The 21,240-nt window shown below is 32.4% G+C and overlaps 1 protein-coding gene, 1 long non-coding RNA gene and 1 other non-coding gene across 3 annotated transcripts; 1 reads left to right on the top strand and 2 right to left on the bottom strand.

The window, feature by feature from the left end:
• Positions 1-68: 68 nt before the first annotated feature.
• LOC123223840 (peptidyl-prolyl cis-trans isomerase CYP38, chloroplastic-like) lies at positions 69-3,323 on the bottom strand. Its single transcript, XM_044647239.1, has 7 exons — positions 2,925-3,323; positions 2,563-2,841; positions 2,276-2,475; positions 1,472-1,707; positions 895-1,037; positions 580-651; positions 69-489 (listed from the first exon to the last, which is right to left on the bottom strand). The coding sequence occupies exons 1-7, from the start codon at positions 3,072-3,074 to the stop codon at positions 262-264; spliced, it is 1,308 nt and encodes a 435-aa protein (XP_044503174.1). The 5' UTR covers positions 3,075-3,323; the 3' UTR covers positions 69-261.
• A 10,858-nt stretch (positions 3,324-14,181) lies between these two features.
• Positions 14,182-14,253, top strand: TRNAM-CAU. The gene has a single exon. It is a non-coding gene; the product is annotated as a tRNA-Met (tRNA).
• A 2,278-nt stretch (positions 14,254-16,531) lies between these two features.
• Positions 16,532-18,996, bottom strand: LOC123224465. The gene is made up of 3 exons (XR_006503974.1): positions 18,842-18,996; positions 18,384-18,747; positions 16,532-17,597 (listed from the first exon to the last, which is right to left on the bottom strand). It is a non-coding gene; the product is annotated as an uncharacterized LOC123224465 (long non-coding RNA).
• Between the last annotated feature and the right edge of the window lie 2,244 nt (positions 18,997-21,240).

Raw genomic sequence — 21,240 nt, forward strand, 5'->3', positions numbered from 1 at the left:
ACAAAATTAGAACTCCATCATTTTGTTAAAAATAACATTCATTTGTTGAAAGTGAACCAAGAGAATGCTTATGAAAGAAATTATGAATTTGTCATCAGTTGAGTTCAAAAGGATACATTCTGGATTTGAAAACTACAATTTTCCCACAAGTGAAAGATTACAGAATTATTGGGCAAACAATAAACTAAAGTTTGAACCAAATAAAGAAACAGTCTTCAATAGATTCACACATCCGTTATCTGATATAGGTGACAAAACGATTTAGCCGGCAATCTTGTAGCTTGGATTGACTAGATTTTCCAGGCCAGACACTACTTGAATTGATTCAATCACATCACCAACCTTAAGATCAGCCAAAAAGTCCTCATTTTCTGTCACGTAACCAAAAACTGCATACCGCCCATCCAAAATATTGGCATTACTGGGAGTTAATTCACTTTCTTTCAGTAGCCAGAACACCTGGCTTGATGCAGAATTATTCTCAAACTCCTGAAAGTATATATTTCAGGAGATTCTAATTAGCTTTCAAACTAGTACCTGGACATGTATGAAAAACAGTACGGGTATTCAAAAACTCACCTCTCTGGCCATGGCCATTGTTCCAAATGCATTGAATGGAAGCTTAGTTTGAGCCTTGTAAAGACCAAGCTCCTGTCCAGACACATCATATTGAAATTTCAGAAAGGCAAAGCGAAAACAAGTGCTCAAGGAAATTAGGATAACTTCTCATCAAAAGATTAAGAAAAGTGTTTGGAATGGTCGAAGGTGAAATTTTAAATGTCTTTACATATCCTCTCAGAAAGGTAGCCAGCACTCCCTGATCGCCACTTCTGCATTATAACAGAGTCTAAGGGTGATAGCACATTATATAAATGCAGGAGAATTTAAGCTTACTTCCAAAGTTACTCCATAGAAAGGTGATTTCTCCCCATCCACCATGATTTCTAACGGTATTGTCCGGGTTTTTTCTGTACTAGGATCAATAAAACCCTCAGCAGGGCCTTCTGGATCTCCAGTTTGAACAACAAATCCATCCGCTGCAGCCAATACAAAAAGGCAGTAATTAGTGTTGTGGCCACATAAATAGAAACTGAAAAATTGCATCCATAAACAATTTATTGTTTACAGCAATTGGAAAATTGGTCAAGTCTATTGTGAAAGAAGTTGCTAAACAAAAGGGGAGCTACAACAGGCAAGACAATCATTTAGATGAATCCAATTGCATGCATGCGTGGCATCTAAGTACAAGTATAGCAACAATTTTCTCCAAACAGTGCTATGTTATAGTGTTTGGCAGATGAAAGCCACCTAGATTAAAACATTTCACGATGGGGGTGTTTATGTCAATCCATGCTAATTTTTTTTCCTCTTTCAATGCAACAAAAACCCCAATATGCTATTTTATTAACATGACAAATATATATGAACAATTCAACAGCACAATTAAACTAACTTAATATAAGCCTTATACCTCTTTGGATTTCCATGCCATCATAGAAGTGCCTCTCTACCAAGTCCACAAAATTTCCAGCAGTTACCGGTGCATTGTAACCATCTAGAACTATCCGGAAAACGCACACATCTAAATTAGGATTGTCCTTGAACTTGACCTTCATATCAACAGCAGCTCTCCCCTTCAATAGAGGCATACTTCCGTATTCTTCAGGCACTTCGTATGGGAAGCCATCCACCATATCCTCTTCAACACTGCAGAAACCCAATGCCCCAGGAAGATCTCAGCTGCAGTCAATGACAAGGTATATATGAGAGTTTATTCTAAGAGGATTCACTTCTGTTAGTCCTCCCAACTTTTATGTTCAAAATAGGATACAGTTATTATGGAAGTAAGACATTGCCAATTGTCATTAGTAATCTATATTCATAGGAATGACCTCTACAACATAAACAATGCCAATACAGTAGTTTTCACTTTACTAAAGACTGCTTGGTTCCAATGAAGAATGGGGATTGGATTGAAGACAACATAATGATCCTAGTTCACAACTTGTGATTCAGCTGACAAAGAAAGAGAACTCTTGACTAAGTTCCTCGTCTTAGTGACAGAACCTCATTTTGACAGAAGACCACAGATGTTAATCCCCTTTTCAAATAAGGAAGAAAACCCAGGGAATGAAATTCTAATCCGTCTTATCACCATAGATATTTAGCTTTACCTAACTATGCCAACTTTCGAGCAAAATACGGAATTTTAGGTACAATTTTACTGATGTATGTTCAATTCAGTATGTTTTTTATGCAATAGAACGATACTTACCCACCGACATAATTAAGCAGCTCCTTCTGTTTAGGTGCAACAGCATCTCTATTCCTGTCCTCCACAATCTTTTGTAACTCATCCATTCCAACTTCCAATTTGTCAAGTAGTTCCAGCCCATGCTCCTTCTTTGATTCGGCTAAACCCGATACAATCAAACTCTTACCTTGTTTAAGAGCTCGTGATGCCTGCCTCACGTTCTATACATTCACACACAAGAATAAGGTTTTTTCTTAGGCTACAGTTAATTATCTCAACTAAAAAGAAAAAAAAATTAAAATGCTTACTCTCTCAACAGAATCAAGAGCTTTAACCCCAGCAACCCTAAGACTATCTGTAATATCTTCAAGTGGTTTTTGTACTTCCCTCACAGCTTTGTTATTAATAGGCAAGGCGTATCTCAACAATGCACCAGGGTCCTTGATCGGCGGACCCGAGATTAACACAGACAAATCAGGCAACGGCAAGTTATTTGCATTTACATTCAGATTTGCATCAGCAAATGAAGGCGCTCCTGTAATCAGTCCGACAGCTAAAGCTAAAGAAATTGCACATTCCTTCAATTTCTGCGGAAAAAAAAAATCTCTGTTATAATCCTTACTGAGAACTAAACAAGACCCATCCAATGAATCGTGGAAAATGTACTTACCTGACATGGGTTACGATTAACAGAACAAGTTGGGGTAAAACGCCGAGTCAACCAAGCATGGTTGTTGGTGGCTGCAGTGTGAGTTGCAAAACGAAAACGGTTGTTGGGTAATTTTGGAGTGACTAAGTTACAGGAAATAAGAGCAGCCATAATGAAGTTTAGAAAGTTTTGTTTCAAACGGGAAGGAAAGGCATATGATTGCTTTGAATGAAAATGAAAATTTGAGGGGAGTATGAGAGGAAGATAATTGGTGGTAGGATTTTGGTGACAAGGGAATAAATCTGAGGATGTGCTGGAAATGAGTAAGGGTCACACTCACTTCAGTCCTCAGGCTCTGGATAAGATTACAGATTTTCAGATTTTGGAGATGCTATGGCTGCCTGCCCTTCTGCAAAAGAAAAATATTTTTGATTAGATATAGATATAGATAGACACGTCAATTGGGCCGGGTCAAATGGAGGCCCAGCCCGAAGCACGAAAAAAAGCCCGGGCACGATAAAGCCCGGCCCGGCACTGTAGAGTGCCGGGCCGGGCCCATGGGCCTACCGGGCCGGGCCTAGGGCTTTAATATTAAGCCCATGGGCTGGCCCGGCCCGGCCCGATACTGTTTATATGTATATATATATATTTTTTTTCCTGGAGGCTGGGCAGTTTTTTTTTCCTGAGGCTGGGCAGCAGAGCTGCCTTGCGGTGCTTCTGCCTTGGTCTGCTATATATATATATTTTCCTGGAGGCTGGGCAGTTTTTTTTTCCTGGAGGCTGGGCAGCAGAGCTGCCTTGCGGCAGAAGCCTTTGCATAATTTTAAAAAAAAAAAAAAATTTAAATAAATCTATTTTATTTCTTTTTATTTTCACTTTTATTTATAAACCTTTTAATTACTCAATTTCAATTATTTCATTTTATTTTCAATTTCATTAACTCTCTTTTAAAAAATATTTAAATTCGTAAATAATAATTATTTATTTTTGAAGAATTCAGAGATTTAAATATAAAAGATGAGTAAATAAATATTATATAGTAGATATATTTTATTTATATTTTGTAATTTATACCGTATGTAAATTAATTTATTTGTACTATGTTATTAATTTATAATATTTTTCATCATATAACTACGATATTCTTCCGTCACAAGTGAGGAGTTATAAATAAAATATTCGGGATACTGTTATCGGTTTTAATAATTGAAAAAAATTTATGTTAAAAAATGTTAATTAAAATTTTTTAAAAAAAATTGATTAAATGGGCCGGGCCGGCCCGATTAAAGCCCAACCCGGCCCGATTAAGGCCCGTTATTATATGGGCCGGGCCTTGGGCTTTTATATTTTAATGGGCCGGCCCGGCCCGAAGGCCCGGTACTGTTTGGGCCTTAGGCCCAGCCCGGCCCGTTAGCCCGATGGGCCGAGCTGGAGCCAGCCCGGCCCGGCCCATTGACATCTCTAGATATAGATACAGATATAGATATTACTTCGGGATAGTGTTTAAATCCACCCCCATATTTTTAGAAAGTCACCTTGTCTTTTCAACAACAATAAATGAAAATGAAACCACTAATTTCCTGGTTTTTCATCTAATTTGATGGACATAATTGTGATTTGCTAGAGGAAAAAATTTACGAGATATTAATTAAAATAGGTAAAAATTTTTTCGCTTATATATTTTTAGACAAACACACAGTAGTTTTACTTTTATAAATAAATTTTTTTGTAACTCAAAAAATACCCTCCTAGCCCTGTAGGTGTAAGTCCTGGAAGGAAGGTGTGGTGCACGCGGTGCGTGCGGAGTGCGTGTGGTGCGTGCGGTGTGTGCGTAGTGCGCGCGGTGCATACGCAGTGCATGTGGTGCGCGCGTTGCGTACGCAGTGCGTGCGTTGCGTACGCAGTGCGCGCAATGCGTGCCTAGTGTGCAGTGCGTACAGAGTGCGCGCACCCTCATATAATATATATAAACAACTGCGCGCACACTTTCTTATATATATATATATATATATATATATATATATATATATATATATATATATATATATATATATATATATATATATATATATATATATAATAATATAATATAATATTTAAAAAATATAATAAATAAATATATATTAAATATTATAATATTTAATATATATTTATTTATTATATTTTTTAAATATTATATTATATTATTTAATATATATATATATAAGAAAGGGTGTGCGCACCCCCGCACTCTGTTTATATATATATATATATATATATACGAGGGTGTGCGCACTCCGCACGCACCGCGCACACTACACCTTCCTTCCAGCGCCTACACCTACAAGGTTGGGAGGGTATTTTTAGAGTTATAAAAAAATTTGGGTTGACTTTAATGCGGTCCATCGAAATTGTGGGCCATGTCAGGTCTAAGGCCCTTGCAGTTTGTGGGTCTTCACGTTGAACTAGTTTGTAGAAAAGTATCGGCTCACGATACGATCCTCTATATAAAAGTTCACACCATGCTAGACCCTAAACTAGTCGACATGAGGGTTAACCCGTTAAAACTATTTTTTAATTTTGTAAATTAAAAATTCAATAAAAATCATTTTTTAATTACTAAAATTGAGAATGATCCCTTAAACATTTTTCAATAATTCATCACTTATGACAAAAGAATATTATAATTACATAATAAAAAATATATTAACATATTACAAATCAATTAGTTTACATAATATATAATTATAAATATAAGTATAATATATATACTATCATCTAATCGTCCTTAATGTTTAGATTTTTGAATTCTTTAATGATATTTTCTACAATTCAATTATGTAATTTAAATTTAGTTTTCACTCAATTCTTTACACATATGATCGTCTCGATCATGTATAAGTGTAAATTAGATCGCCTATTATCCAACATGTATCCACCTACATTAAAAATAGATTCTGATACAATAGTAAACACTGAAGGGGTTAATAGATCTCAGGTTATGACGACAAGCACAAGAAAACTTTCATGATTTACTTTCCACCATGTCAAAACATATAATTTCTCATCACCATATCGTTTAATAATTTATGGATAATGATCAATATTAATATAATTATAAAACTCACTATAATTTCAACTCTAACCCACAAGGTGTTTACCTTTGTGCAAAAACAACCATATGCGTGATTTTTTTTTGCCTACATTACCAAAACTCACCTCGGGTTATGAACTTTGTGCCCTTCTTCTATTTTTATTTTTATAAATACTATACAATTTTAATAAAAAATATTGAATACCGTTTATACAATTATTGTTGGTAATTAATAAATTATCATTGATAACATCTAACAAATTTTTTACTCTTAATAATTTTGCCATAAGATTTAAAAGAGTGGCAAGAACATAAAGTAAAGAAATTTCAGTCCAATATTTTTAAAATTTTTGTTTCATTTTTGTCTAGATATATTTTGAAAAGTATTATGATACTTATACTCTTTAAAAATATCGTTAACATACTCATTAGAGTCGTGATAATCTCTTAATTATAATATGTCAAAAAAATAAGATTTTTCAAATTTTTTTGTTGGATATTGAAGAACCGTACTATAAATATTTCATATCTTTTATATGCTTTTAACATAAAGTATGTTGAATTTTATCTAATTTGAACATTTGCTTTTAATCTTTTTCATCTTAACCCCATCCACTTACATAATTTACAATATGTTTAAATCCATAATAACAATAATTGAATATATACGATGACTTGTCTAAGTGTTGATATCTAATCTTTAGTCATACTTAAACCATCTTAAGCTATTAAATTGATAATATGACATGCACATCTAATATGAAATAATCTTCCATTAAATAAAATAAATATATGATTTAACATTAATTCAATAATTTTGTTATTATTTTTTGTTTTATCAAATATATGATATGTCTTGCATTTTCATTTCATCATACGTAAAAATAAACATTTCTCCCATGTATTGGGAACCGCTTGACCTTCTGTTGCACTAGCATCGAGACTAATGAATCACGATCTGGTGAAAACAATTTGTTGTTGCCTTTTCATCTCGCGTGAATTTTTTTTACAATTATTTATAATATGCGGACAAAGATGTCCTATGCCACCCAAACTGGCACACGTTAAATATAAACCGTAGTGTTTGCACATTGCTCAATAAATTAATCTTCTTTCGATCATTTCTTATATTTGATTGAAGTGATTCCACACAATAGATTTTTGATTTCTTTTTCTTTCTATCAAGCTTTTGTTTGTCTCATTTTCCTTTATTGGTGCCCGTACTTCTATTCCATATAAATTATCAATAATATCATCAGCATCATAATATTTAAACAGATTGAACTCATTTGAGTCTAAATCCATTCATAAACTATTTTGATAAATAAAATTATGAAAAATAATAATTGATTAACAAAATTGAAACAAAAACTAAATTATAAACATAAAGAAACATTGTTTATGAATTCAGAGAGTTTGAGAATGAGATATTGATGAGAAAATATGAGATTGAGAAAAATGAAAGTTTGAGAGATTGAGAGCATATATATAAATTTTGGGAGGGAAAAGGTGTTTATATAGAAAAAATTTTGAAGAAAAGAATGAAAAAATTTTTATTTGTTATAAAGCTAGGTGGCTTTCCACCAAAGCAAGTCAAAAAAGGCAGTGAGAATTCATTTATTAGAGAAAGAAGAAAATGACAAGGCTCACGTAGGAGAAACCAAAGGAGTGTGAATGCATTAATGAAATTGGAAAATTGGCTTGGAAATTTGCTTCCTTTGTTGACTGGAGGGGCGGCAAATTGCCTATAAATCCCCCCTCCTCTCTTCATGTAGATATAGAGATTTCTTTTCTCTTTTCTTCATCCGGAAATAAAGTTTCGTAGTCTTGCTCTCTTCTCCTTTTCTATTTCTTCCTTTCATTTCTTTATCCTTTATACTTGCTTAATTAATTTTATAACACGTTATCAGCACGATCAGCTCAGGTATATTATATCTTTCTATTATGTTGTTATGCTGCTTAAATATTATAAATACGGATATCTCAATTGTGATGTCCTAGTTGACTTTTAATTTCTGTTATATTTCTGCTTAATTTTTATTTATAATCATACAAATTTGCAACCCGAAGTTTGTAAAATTGTAAATATGGACCTGAAGTCTTGAAACTCTTGAATCTGGATCTGAAGTCCTGAATATTATTTGTAACTTGAAGTTTACAAAATTATGAATTTAGACCTGAAGTTTGAAATATCATAAATCTGAATCTAAAGTTCTGAATCTTATTTGTAACTTGAAGTTTACAAAATTATGAATCTAGATCTGCAGTCCTGAATATCATTAATCTGGATCTGATATCCTGAATAACATTCGTAACCCGAAGTTTACGAAATTATAAATTTGTGACCTGAAGTCATAAATATTATTTGTAACCTAAAGCTTACAAAACCAAGAATCTGGACTGGAAGTCCTAATATTATTTAAATGTTTATTTTTATTGTATTTCATTTATTTGAATATTTATTTATTCGCATCTTTATTTATTCGAATATTTATTTTTATTTATATCCGATTTACAACCTGAAGCTTGTAAAATCGTGAGAAAATCACATACATGGGCCCGAAGTCTCGAGTTTTACGATTTACAACTTGAAGTTTGTAAAATCATGAGAATACATATATATGGGCCGGAAGTCCCCAGTTTCATATATATGGGTTGGAAGTCCCCAGTTTCATCAAAGTCTTTATTTTAATAATGATATCACCTTTACAACCTGAAGTTTGCATAAAGTGTGAAAAATATGGACTTGAAGTTCAAAACATAATCAGAATACGTATTATAATATTCTGAATACTAATTACAAAACCAGAAGTTTTGTAGATATGAGATAATATATGAACCTGAAGCTTCCAAAATTAATCCCAATATTTCTCCTATAAAATCAGCTGTTTTGTAAATATGAAATAATATTTGAACCTGAAGTTTCAAAGATTAACTCATATATATTGTTTACAAAACCAGAAGTTTTGTAAATATGACAATAATTGAACCTGAAGTTCCTAAAATTAGATAGATAATATTAAATGAGCTTTTTACATGAGTCTCTACCTAGAATTTGTGAGTCTTGAAAAACTAACTAAATAAAATATCCCAGAAGGACAAATACAAAGCTATTATCTTTTGGCATCATATCTCTGAAGGATTACAAGCCGAAATATGAATACAATGACTCTATATTTAGTATAATTCTGTAATATTCAAAATCTTTTCCTGAATGTGGAAGATAAAATATTCTCTACATTTTATTTTTGCTCCTGTAGTACCAATATCAGAAAAGAAATTCTAAATTAATATTTTCTCATTATACATCGTTCCCTGAAGTGAACGTAACTATCAGAAGTAGTTATTATGAGTATGAAATACCCAAAATTTTTTATAATTAAATCCATCATATATATTTATTTTAGAGTCATGCATATTATTTTGTATTTTATTGTCATGTTCTCTTCTTTTCAATATTTTGTGTACGTTATAACTAACGTAATTTTTAAATGAAAGGAAATGGACTCCAAAATTAAAGCGTTGACTTCAAAAGCTGATGTGAGAGACATATGTTTGGTGGATAGTGCAACAACGCACATAATTCTTAAGGAAAAGAAATTTTTCTTATCTTTAGTATTAATTGAAGCTAAAGTAACCACCATATCAGGATCAATTGATCTGATAGAAGGCTCCGGAAGAGCCACAATTATGTTAAACAATGAGACCAAATTAAACATCAATGATGTATTATATTCAAGTAGATCCAGAAGAAATCTACTAAGTTTTAAAGATATAAGAAAAAATGGTTATCATCTTGAAACCATGAGTGAAAATGGTGCAGAATTCATCTGTATAACTAGTAATGCCTCCAGAAGAAGGCTTATACTAGAAAAATTGTCTGCTTTATCATCTGGATTGTATTATACAACCATAAAGGCAATTGAGACCTACGCAGTAACGAACTAGAAGTTCGTTGATCCAAAAGCATTTATGCTTTGACATGATCGTTTAGGTCACCCAAGATCTACAATGATGCGTAGGATTGTTGAAAATTCACATGGACATACATTACAGAATCATAAAATTTTATTGTCTAGTGAACAATTCTGCATCGCCTGTTCTCAAGACAAATTAGTAATAAGACCATCCCCCTTCAAAATTGGAGGTGAATCCCCATCATTTCTACAAAGGATTCAATGGGATATATGTGGACCCATTCACCCACCAAGTGGGTTATTTCGTTATTTTATGGTCTTAATTGATGCATCTGCACGATGGTCTCATGTTTGTTTATTGCCTACTCGAAATGTTGCATTTGCTAAACTGTTAGCACAAATTATCAAATTAAAGGCACATTTCGCAGATTATTCGATCAAGTCAATACGGCTAGATAATGCTGGTGAATTTACATCCAAAACATTTGATGATTATTACATGTCTATGGGAATTGAGATTGAACATCCAGTCCCGCATGTCCACACACAGAATGGATTACCCGAGTCTCTTATCAAACGACTCCAGGTAATTACACGTACTTTATTATTAAAAAGTCAATTACCTACTTCTATGTAGGGATATGCTATATTACATGCTGCAGCGTTAATTCACTTGCGACCTTCTTCTTATCATCAATATTCTCCCTTACAATTGGTTTTTGGTTACCAACCTAATGTATCTCATTTGAGAATATTTGGTTGTGTTGTATATGTCCCTATTGCGTCCCCTCAACGCACAAAAATGGGACCCCAATGTCATTTGGGAATATATGTTGAATATAATTTACCATCTATTATCAGATATCTAGAACCATTAACAGGTGATCTTTTTACTGCACGATTTACAAATTGTCACTTTAAAGAGACAACTTTCCCATCTTTAGGAGAAAAGAAAATGCCTCTTAAAGTTAGGCATGAACTTACTTGGTATGTACCTACCATGTTTCATTTAGATCTTCGCACATCCCAAAGTGAAACTGAAGTGCAAAGGATAGTGCAATTACAAATTATTGCCAACCAAATGCCTGATGCATTTGTTGATACAACAAAAGTGACAAGATCACATGTTCCAGCTGCTAATACACCAGCAAGAATCAATGTGACTGCTGAACAGTCCATTCGAGCCATGACTGATCCATCTACCTCACGTCAGAAGCGTGGTAGACCTGTTGGATCGAAGGACACTGTTCCTCGAAAAAGAAAGGCAAATAATCAAACAAATATTCCTCCAGAAGAGGTTATGGTCCTTGAAGAAACTCAAGCCCCTGAAGTGGCACAAGCCTCTGAAGTGGCACAAACCCCTGAAGTGGTACAAAATCCTGAAGAACAGAAAAATGAGAATATTGAAATATCTTTAAATTATGTTCATACACAAAAAATGTGGAATCGTGAAACAATTATAGTTGATGATATATTCTCATTTGCAGTAGCTACTGAAATTCTGAATGATGATGATTTTGAGCCACGTACTGTGGCTGAGTGCAAACAAAGACATGATTGGCCTAAATGGGAAGAAGCAATTCAAACAGAATTAACTTCTCTAGCAAAACGTCAAGTGTTTGGGCCTGTAGTTCCAATACCTGAAGACGTACAACCCGTTGGATATAAATGGGTATTTGTGAGAAAAAGAAATGAGAAAAATGAAATTGTTAGATATAAAGCCAGACTTGTAGCCCAAGGCTTTTCCCAAAGGCCCGGTATAGACTTTGATGAAACATATGCACCTGTGATGGATATAATTACATTTAGATATTTAATCAGTTTAACAGTCTCTGAAGGACTGGATATGCGTCTAATGGACGTAGTTATTGCTTATTTGTATGGAAATTTAGACGCTGAAATTTATATGAAACTCCCTGAAGGATACAAATTGCCTGAAGCAAAAAAGGTCAATTCAAGAGGCTTGTACTCAATTAAATTACAACGATCATTGTACGGATTAAAACAATCTGGACGTATGTGGTACAATCGCCTCAGTGAATATTTGAAAAAAGAGGGTTATGTGAATGACCCTATATGCCCATGTGTCTTTATTAGAAGGTTAGAATCAGGATTTGCTATTGTGACAGTTTATGTTGATGATATGAATTTAATTGGGACTCCTGAAGAGCTCTCAAAAACTGCTGAATATCTGAAAAAAGAATTTGAAATGAAGGATTTGGGAAAAACAAAATATTGTCTCGGCCTGTAGATCGAGCACAATTCAAATGGAATACTTATCCATCAATCATCGTATATTGAAAAATTATTAAAACGCTTTAATATGGATAAGACTTATCCTTTGAGTACCCCAATGGTTGTTCGGTCTCTTGATCCAAAAAAGGACCCATTTCGTCCTAAAGAAGAAGATGAAAAGATACTTGATCTTAAAGTACCATATCTTAATGCCATTGAAGCCTTATTATATTTAGCCCAATGCACAAGACCGGATATATCCTTCGCAGTTAATTTATTGGCCCGATTTAGCTCTGCACCAACTCGTCGCCATTGGAACGGAATCAAACATATACTCCATTACCTTTGTGGAACTAGAGATTTGAGATTATTATATTCTGTCAAATCCCCTAAAAATCCTAGTTTGGTTGGATATGCAGATGCTGGTTATCTTTCTGACCCCCATAAGGCCCGTTCACAAACGGGATATGTTTTCACTTATAATAACACAGCTATATCATGACGCTCCACCAAGTAGACCTTGGTTGCAACTTCTTCAAATCATTCAGAAATTTTAGCTCTCCATGAAGCCAACCGAGAATGTATATGGTTACAGTCTGCCATCCATCATATTCAGAATGCATGCAGTCTTACTTCTACAACAAACACTCCTTCCATATTATATGAAGACAATGCAGCATGTATAACCCAAATTAGAGGTGGGTACATCAAAGGAGACATAACCAAACATATCTCACCAAAGTTCTTTTACACTCATGAGCTCCAGCAGAGTAAAAAGATTGATGTCAAACAAATCAGATCCAGTGAGAATCTTGCAGATTTGTTCACTAAAACACTACCGACATCAACATTTAAGAAGTTAGTGTATAATATCGGTATACGGCGGCTCAACAAGCAACCAAGTTAATCCTACTACAAAGAGGGGGAGCGTTCATCAGGGGGAGCATTCATCAAACAAAATTTTGAAGTTTATCAAATATTGGACAAAAGGTGCACTGTACTCTTTTTCCCTTCACTAGGTTTTGTCCCACTGGGTTTTCTTAGTAAGGTTTTTAATGAGGCAGTTTAAGCACGTCCAACGCCAACTTACAGAACATTTAATAATTATGTTTCTTCGTTTTGGTTTTTATCCCACTGGGTTTTTCTTTAGCAAAGTTAATATAATTATCTGTAAGTGGTGGAAATCCAAGGGAGAGTGTTATAAAACCAGGTGGCTTTCAACCAAAGCAAGTCCAAAAAGGCAGTGGGAATTCATTTATTAGAGAAAGAAGAAAATGGCAAGGCTTACGCAAGAGAAACCAAAGGAGTATGAATGCATTAATGAAATTGGAAAATTAGCTTGGAAATTTGCTTCCTTTGTTGACTGGAGGGGCGGCAAATTGCCTATAAATCCCCCCTCCTCTCTTCATGTAGATATAGAGATTTCTCTTCTCTTTTCTTCATCCAGAAATAAAGTTTCATAGTCTTGCTCTCTTCTCCTTTGCTATTTCTTCCTTTCATTTCTTTATCCTTTATACTTGCTTAATTAATTTTATAACATTATTATTATTTTTGGCTAGACCAAGGGTTGCTGTGGGCGCATAAGTTGCATAGTAGCCAAACAAAATATATCAAAATCTTTTTTACGATACAACTATAGTATCATGCCGAGTCAAGTTAACTTGCGGTATGACCTAATCAACCCACAAGTTGGGCATGATTTGTTATATATATTTTTAATATTATTAGTAAAATAATGATTTTATTCATATTTCTAACAAAAAAATTTAATCCTAATTGGTCAACGATTGAGACTTTGAGTTTTTAAATTTTACAGATATAACTTTAGGAATACAACTAAACTTGGTTGGAAAATAATCCTTTGGCCTAATAACAATCTATATCAAACAGCTCTTGTTCATTTATACTGAATTATTAAAAGAGAATTTGACATAGATGGTATTAAAATGAGTGTTTGAGCAAATTTTAAGGAGGCATGGGATTTTTTAAAATAATTCAGTCAATGGGTCTAGACTTAACTTTGAATAAAATTATAACGAAACGTTGATCAAACATCAGAGTGGCGCAGCGGAAGCGTGGTGGGCCCATAACCCACAGGTCCCAGGATCGAAACCTGGCTCTGATAGAGTGTAGTTTTCGAAATTTTTTGGGTTTTCTATTTGGGCCTGCCTTGTTCACACCCAAAACTAGCTCTGATAAGAGGTAGCTTCCCACTTTTTTTTTTTTTTTTTAAATTTGGGCCTTGATAAGCCTCGCACATACCCAAAACTAACCCAAACTGCTGAGCATAGCAGCCCCTGGCAGCGTGCCAACTGCTTACAAGACAAGTTACAATTACACCAATTTCTTCGACTTATTTTTTCCTGCTGCACACTTTTTTAAAAAAAAAAAAAACAGAACAGTCATATCGATTGCAGTCAGTTGTTTTTAGGCATGAGCGTTTTAGACAGCGGCTGTAGCAGATAGTTGAACGTCAGTTGGCTTGATGTCGTCTTCAACTTTTGTTGGTGTTGATCTGTAGTAGAATCCATAAATTATTAGATCCTCCTCCAGCTACAACTTATTTTGGTATTAATATTCTATTAAAGGCCAAGAACTATTTCCCATATAAGGTTTACTGCAAAGACAAATATACGTTTGCGAGATTTTAAAAAGTTAAACACTTACTCATTTTTTAATTTTCATTAAACGTGAAAGTAAAACTGTTATTTTAATAATATTATTAAAAAATATAATTTTATCTCATTCTTTCTTTATCAGATTTTAAAACCTAGCAACTTTATCTCTATTTAAAGTTTTTAATTTAAAAAAAAAAATCATATTTTTCTTCCAAACCTAGGTTTTTTTTTCACTTCTCCAGCCACTAGCGACTATCTCTTTCTACCCTAAACCGGACCACCATCTCTGTCACCGTCTCTTTCTTCTTTTGTCATGCCATTGAGTCTAGATGAATGGATGATGTTCACCATTGCTAGAGAAAAAGTCATCGGGAGAGAGCGCCATCGAGAGAGAAACATCGAACAAGAAGCTTACCATTCGCCAGATTTGTTTTCTAAACCTTAGGGGGAAAAGTGAAATTTTCAAAACTCAATATTAGGGAAAATTGTTAGTTTTTCAAACCAAGAGAAGAATATGAGATATAATTTTATTTATTTTAATATTATTAATAAACTGATGATTTTAACCTTAAGTATAACAAAAAATTCTTAGGTGTGTTGAAATGGACTAAACCTTGAGTAAGTATATAAGTTTTTAAAATATCGTGGATGTGTGTTTGTCTTTGCTCCATACTTTGGGTGGGAAATAGTCCTTTGGCCTTTGTTATGGGGATTATTGGAATGAAAATTGTCCAAGTTGATGAAAAGCATAAGCTCACCAAATGCAACCAGGGCTGGATTTGAACCAAGCTTATTCGAGCTCAAGCTCAGCTCAAATGAGCCCGAAACAAGCCAACCCCAAAAGAGTTTGAGCTAGCTTGAGCCTGCAACTTCGAGTTTGAGTTGTTCATCAAACTCATAAACTAAAAATTTTAATATAAAACGATGTTGTGTTAATAATGAGTTAGTTAAAGCTTGAACTCAAATTGAGCTTTAGCTAAGCTCAAGCCTATTTGTAGTAAGCTCGATGAGTATGAGCTTGAGCTTGAACTCAATTACTATAAATTGAATTAAGCTCAAGTTCAAACAAACTTGAACTTGATTCAGTTTGAATCTAGCCGTAGGTGCAACCATTAACAAAGCCTGCCAGTGAGAGATAGACTGACATGTCCTCCAAACTGTTCGTCTTTATAGTTTTTCGCTGTTAAAATCAACAAAAGGCAACAGGGAAAAAGTTATGAAAATATTTTTTGACAAAATAATATAAAACAGCAGTTTAGTCTTTACAAGCAACGACAATTAATTATCATTTCAAATATCTCAAAAGCATATTTCGATTTCATCGTATTGATGTTTATTTTGTAGTTATGATTTGACTATATTGTTTGGTATGATCTTGTAATATATATACTTTTACTTTATTGGTATCACAATTTTTTCATTACTTAGATTATATTTTACAGTTGATTCGCTACTACATTTCGAGAAAATAATAAAAATATATATTTTTTAATTCAAAATTTTTTAATAATATAATTATAAAAAAATATATAAAGTTTTAATATAATAAGAGATGAGGTCAAATAGATGATTCTTTTTGAATTGACACAATAAGTTTAAATTTTGAGTTCTCTCTTAATAAATGTTTTCTAGTTAACATTTTATTAGCCTTTTTCGGGATTAAATCAAATAATTTAATTTTACGTATTTAAAAAATTAAAAAAACTCTTTTAATTGATAGATAAATCTAACCAAATAAACTTTTAATGTTGAAATTATCAATGAAACTTATACAAAATGGGTATGTAACATCCAATATTCAAAGTGTTATTATTGAAATTTTATGCCAATTTGGATTTCAATGGAAATAATGGACCACATAAAATTTTTTTGAACTCACTGCTAAAAAAATCAGCATGATAGATTAATTTAAGCCCTGGGAGCTGTAGAGAGCTGAACCTCCGGCGGCTTTTCGATATCTTGGCCCGTTCTAGGCGTTGATCTATAGTACACGCCATATATAATAAGTTGCAGAAGACCGAACAGTGCTCCAAGGCCATTGCTTATCTGCAAGAGCAAAACCAAAATCATCTGTCTGTTTTTTGCACCAGTGCAAAATTATTATAGAGAAATATTTGGTTTACCAGAATAAAATAATCCAGCTTGATGAGAGCATAAGTGATAGATTATTGCTTTATTTTAACAACTCCACATTATCAACATATATGCCCTCTCATTTTTCAAAACAAATTTCACCATCTCTGTCACAGAAGCAGCTCACTCATAATGGTTAATGCTGAAACTGCTCGCAATATCGTCGGCATCATTGGTTTGTTTTTCACTTGTGTTGTTGCTACAAAAAACAATGATTTTTTTATTTTTTGGTGTGTGTTTTCAGTTACCTTTTTGTTTAATGAAAATATTTGGTTATTTATGATGCAGGTAATGTTATCTCCTTCGGCCTCTTCCTCTCGCCTGGTTTTCTTATCAAAACTGTTAATCTTGTTAATGGATAATTAGCCTGATTTTAAAATTACATTGTTTTGACAGTCCAACTTTTTGGCGAATAATTAAGAGGAAATCAGTGGAGGAGTTTCAGCCCTATGCATATATTGCAACATGTATGAATTGCATGTTTTGGATGTTTTAAGGTCTTCCATTTGTTCATCACTCTCGTCATCACCATCAACATCGCTATTGCCCTGTGTCAAACCACTTTTACTATGATTAAATTTGCCACTGGGGATTTTCGGAATGAAAATTGTCCAAGTTGATGAAAAGCACAAGCCGACCAGATGCACCCATTAACAAAGCCGGCCATTGAGAGATAGACTGACGTGTACTCCAAACTCTTCGTCTTTATAGTTTTTCGCTGTTAAAATCAACAAAAGGCAGCGGGAAAAATGTTATGAAAAAATATATATATATTTTTACTGGCAACGACAATTAATTATCATTTCAAAAATCTAAAAAGCATAAATCATATTGATGTTTATTTTGCAGTTATGATTTGACTATATTATTTGGTATGATCTTGTAATATATATACATTGATAGGATCAAATATTATTTAGGTTCATAATTTTACTTTATTGATATCACAATTTTTTTTGGTTACTTAGATGATAATTTACGGTCGATTTACTACTATTTCTTAAGAAAATAATAAAAATATAAATATTTTTATTATATGTTATTAAATATTATTTTATTTTTAATTTAAAATTTTTTAATACTGTTATGATAAGGTTTTAATATAATAAAAGATGAGGTCAAATAAATGTTAATATAAATATATTCTTTAAATTTCAAGAGTATAAATAAATGATTCTTTTTGAATTGATACGAGAAATTAAAATTTTGAGTTCTCTATTAATAAATGTTTTTTAGTTAACATTTTATCACTTTTTAAAAAAATTAAATCAAATAATTTAATTTTTAAGTATTTAAAATATTAAATAAACTCTTTTAATTGATAAATAAATCTAACCAATTAAACTTTTAATATTGAAATTATCATTGAAACTTATACAAAATGGTAAGTAACATCCAATATTCATGTATTCAAAGTGTCATTATTGAAATTTTTTATTATAAAATGTGACAATTTGGATTTCAATGGAAATAATGGACCACATCAAAATTTTTTTGAACTCACTGCTAAAAAAATCAGCATGATAGATTAATTTAACCCGTGGGAGCTGTAGAGAGCTGAACCTCCGGCCGCTTTTCGATATCTTGGCCCTTTCTAGGCGTTGATCTATAGTACACGCCATATATAATAAGTTGCAGAAGACTGAACAGTGCTCCAAGGCCATTGCTTATCTGCAAGAGCAAATCCAAAATCATCTGTATGTTTTTTGCACCAGTGCAAAATTATTATAGAGAAATATTTGGTTTACCAGAATAAAATAATCCAGCTTGATGAGAGCATAAGCAGCCCAGATACAGCCATTAGTGAAACCGGCAAGTGAGAGATAGAATGGCATGTACTCTACGCTCTTTGTTCTTATAACTTTTTTCTGTAGAAATCCACACAAGAAATTAAGCTTTTTCAACATTTTTTTCTTCTGAATAAAACCAGCAGATTTAGGTTGGGGAGATGGAAAAACTTACCACAATGGTGAGTGGTGAAGCATACATGATAATGTTGAAGACATCGCAGATAATTCCCACAAAAAATGACCTGCTTTCATGGGTGTGAAAAGCCACCATTGTAATTACAGCTATTATCAACACAAAAACCACTTCCCCAGAAAGTCCAATGGCCACCTTCTTCTGCAAATAGATAAAAAGATTAGAAATTTTTATCAAATGAGCGAATTGTCTCTACATGTGATAATAAACATATATATATATATAGATATATACCCTTCCTTGGTTCTGATGGTCGTAGTAACAGAATATTGATAAATATATCAACCCCATCACAACGCCAATGGCGTTGATGGTGATGACGAGAGTGCTTTTAGGATGAACAAATGGAAGACCATAAAGCATCCAAAACATGCAATTCATACATGTTGCGATAGCGATATATGCATAGGGCTGAAACTCCTCCACTGATTTCCTCTTAATTATTCGCCAAAAAGTTGGACTGATTTTGAAATTACATTGTTTTGACAGTCCAACTTTTTGGCGAATAATAAAGAGGAAATCATTGGTTTTTTGTAGCAACAACACAAGTAAAAAACAAACCGATGATGCCGACGATATTGCGAGCAGTTTCAGCATTAACCATTATGAGTGAGCTGCTTCTGTGACAGAGATGGTGAGATTTGTTTTGAAAAATGAGAGGGCATATATGTTGATAATGTGGAGTTGTTAAAATAAGGTCTATTCCCTTCTGCAGTCCTATTTGCATGGGCGTAAAATCCGTTAACTCATTCAAAGAGCATTTGCAGTTTGTTATGATGTAGAGTTTTATACACATCTTACTAACTTGTTAATGGCCAAAAGACTATTCCGCACCAAAGGTTTGATGTAAATCCAAATTTTTTATCTGTTGATTGTTTAAAAATTTAAATATTCATTTATTCATTAATTTTAACTGTTATAATAAGGGTTAAAATAATTATTTAGAGATTTTTATTTGAATAAAAAGAATTCATTACCTTTTTACACTTTAATTTTGAAAATTAACTATCTCAACTATAACTTAATTTTAAAAATTATTTTTTCACCCCCATTATATAGGGTTTCGAGGATTTTATATTTTAGAGTTATTAGCCACCTCTCTCAAAATTTGAAACATTATATTTATACTCCAAAACTTTATTTCACCTTTCCAATAGTTGTTTTTCTCGATAATTCACTCTAGTGACATCTTCTCTCTATCTCTAATGGTTTCTCGACGTAAAAACCACTGAACATTCTATCAAAATGGCTAGATTTTATGGCACAGATCTAATCAAAACTGGATCAGACTAATTAGTTCAATCAAGAATTAATCTTTAATTTGATTCGATTTCTATTTAATTGTTAATCAATTAAAAGTTAGTCAAACCCAATAAAAACACTGCAGTACAAGAAATTGTTTAAACCCAAAGAAACCTTGTTTCAATTTAAAATTTAAGAGTTCTAAAATTTCTCTAAAAAAGTGAATATACGCTCAACTTTAGAGAATTTTTGTATATTCTTGATTCTAAATGTAGAAGAGTTTGTGGAGTTAAAAACTTATGATGAATCAAATGTAGATTATGTAAATTATTTATACACTAATGTTGTGTATTGTATTATCAGTATAAAAAAACATATTTAAAATTATACTGGTTATTTATAGTGATGGTTATTTATAGTGCTAAATTTGAGAAAATTTGATAGATAACATTTATATTAATTAATGACATTATTGTATAATGTTACAAAATGTTAATTCAACCTTTTATAATTATTTGTTCAATTATAATGATTTATATTGAAACTAATCGATTGAATCATAAACCAATGAGGTGATCGATTTAATTATCAGTCTGGTTTTAAAAATATTGGATAATTTTATGGATAGTAAATTTGATAACATCTAATACATAATAGCAATCCAATCGCATAAATTGCTAAGTGCTATGAGTAACACTTAACGAAATTATAACAATATTTTTGGAATTAAACTGGACGTTAATTCAGTGAAAAGGGCAATTTGGTCTTAGATCAGTGGTTAGATAGTTAATTGTTTAAAAATAATTTTAAAGACTTAATAATCAAATATATAATTAAAAATATTTTGATATAAAAATAAACATAGTCTGACTACAATCGGTGGTAAATAATAAATTATTTTCTTTAACATTTTTTAATAATTAAAATATGATTATAAAGTTAAAAAATTTATCCGTTAATATCTTCTCTTTACTAAAATTTTCTTTATTTTTTCAACTATTGAAGAGATAAGATTAACATTTTTCCCTTTTTACCGGATATTGTTTTTACCCTTTTTTTTTTTTTGTATTATAAACAACAGTAAAATTTTTTTTTTTTCAGTATTCTAATTACAGCAGGAAAGTTGTTTTCGTGTG

The sequence above is a fragment of the Mangifera indica genome, chromosome 8 (genome assembly GCF_011075055.1).
Source record: "Mangifera indica cultivar Alphonso chromosome 8, CATAS_Mindica_2.1, whole genome shotgun sequence".
In the NCBI taxonomy this organism is placed as follows: Eukaryota; Viridiplantae; Streptophyta; class Magnoliopsida; order Sapindales; family Anacardiaceae; genus Mangifera; species Mangifera indica.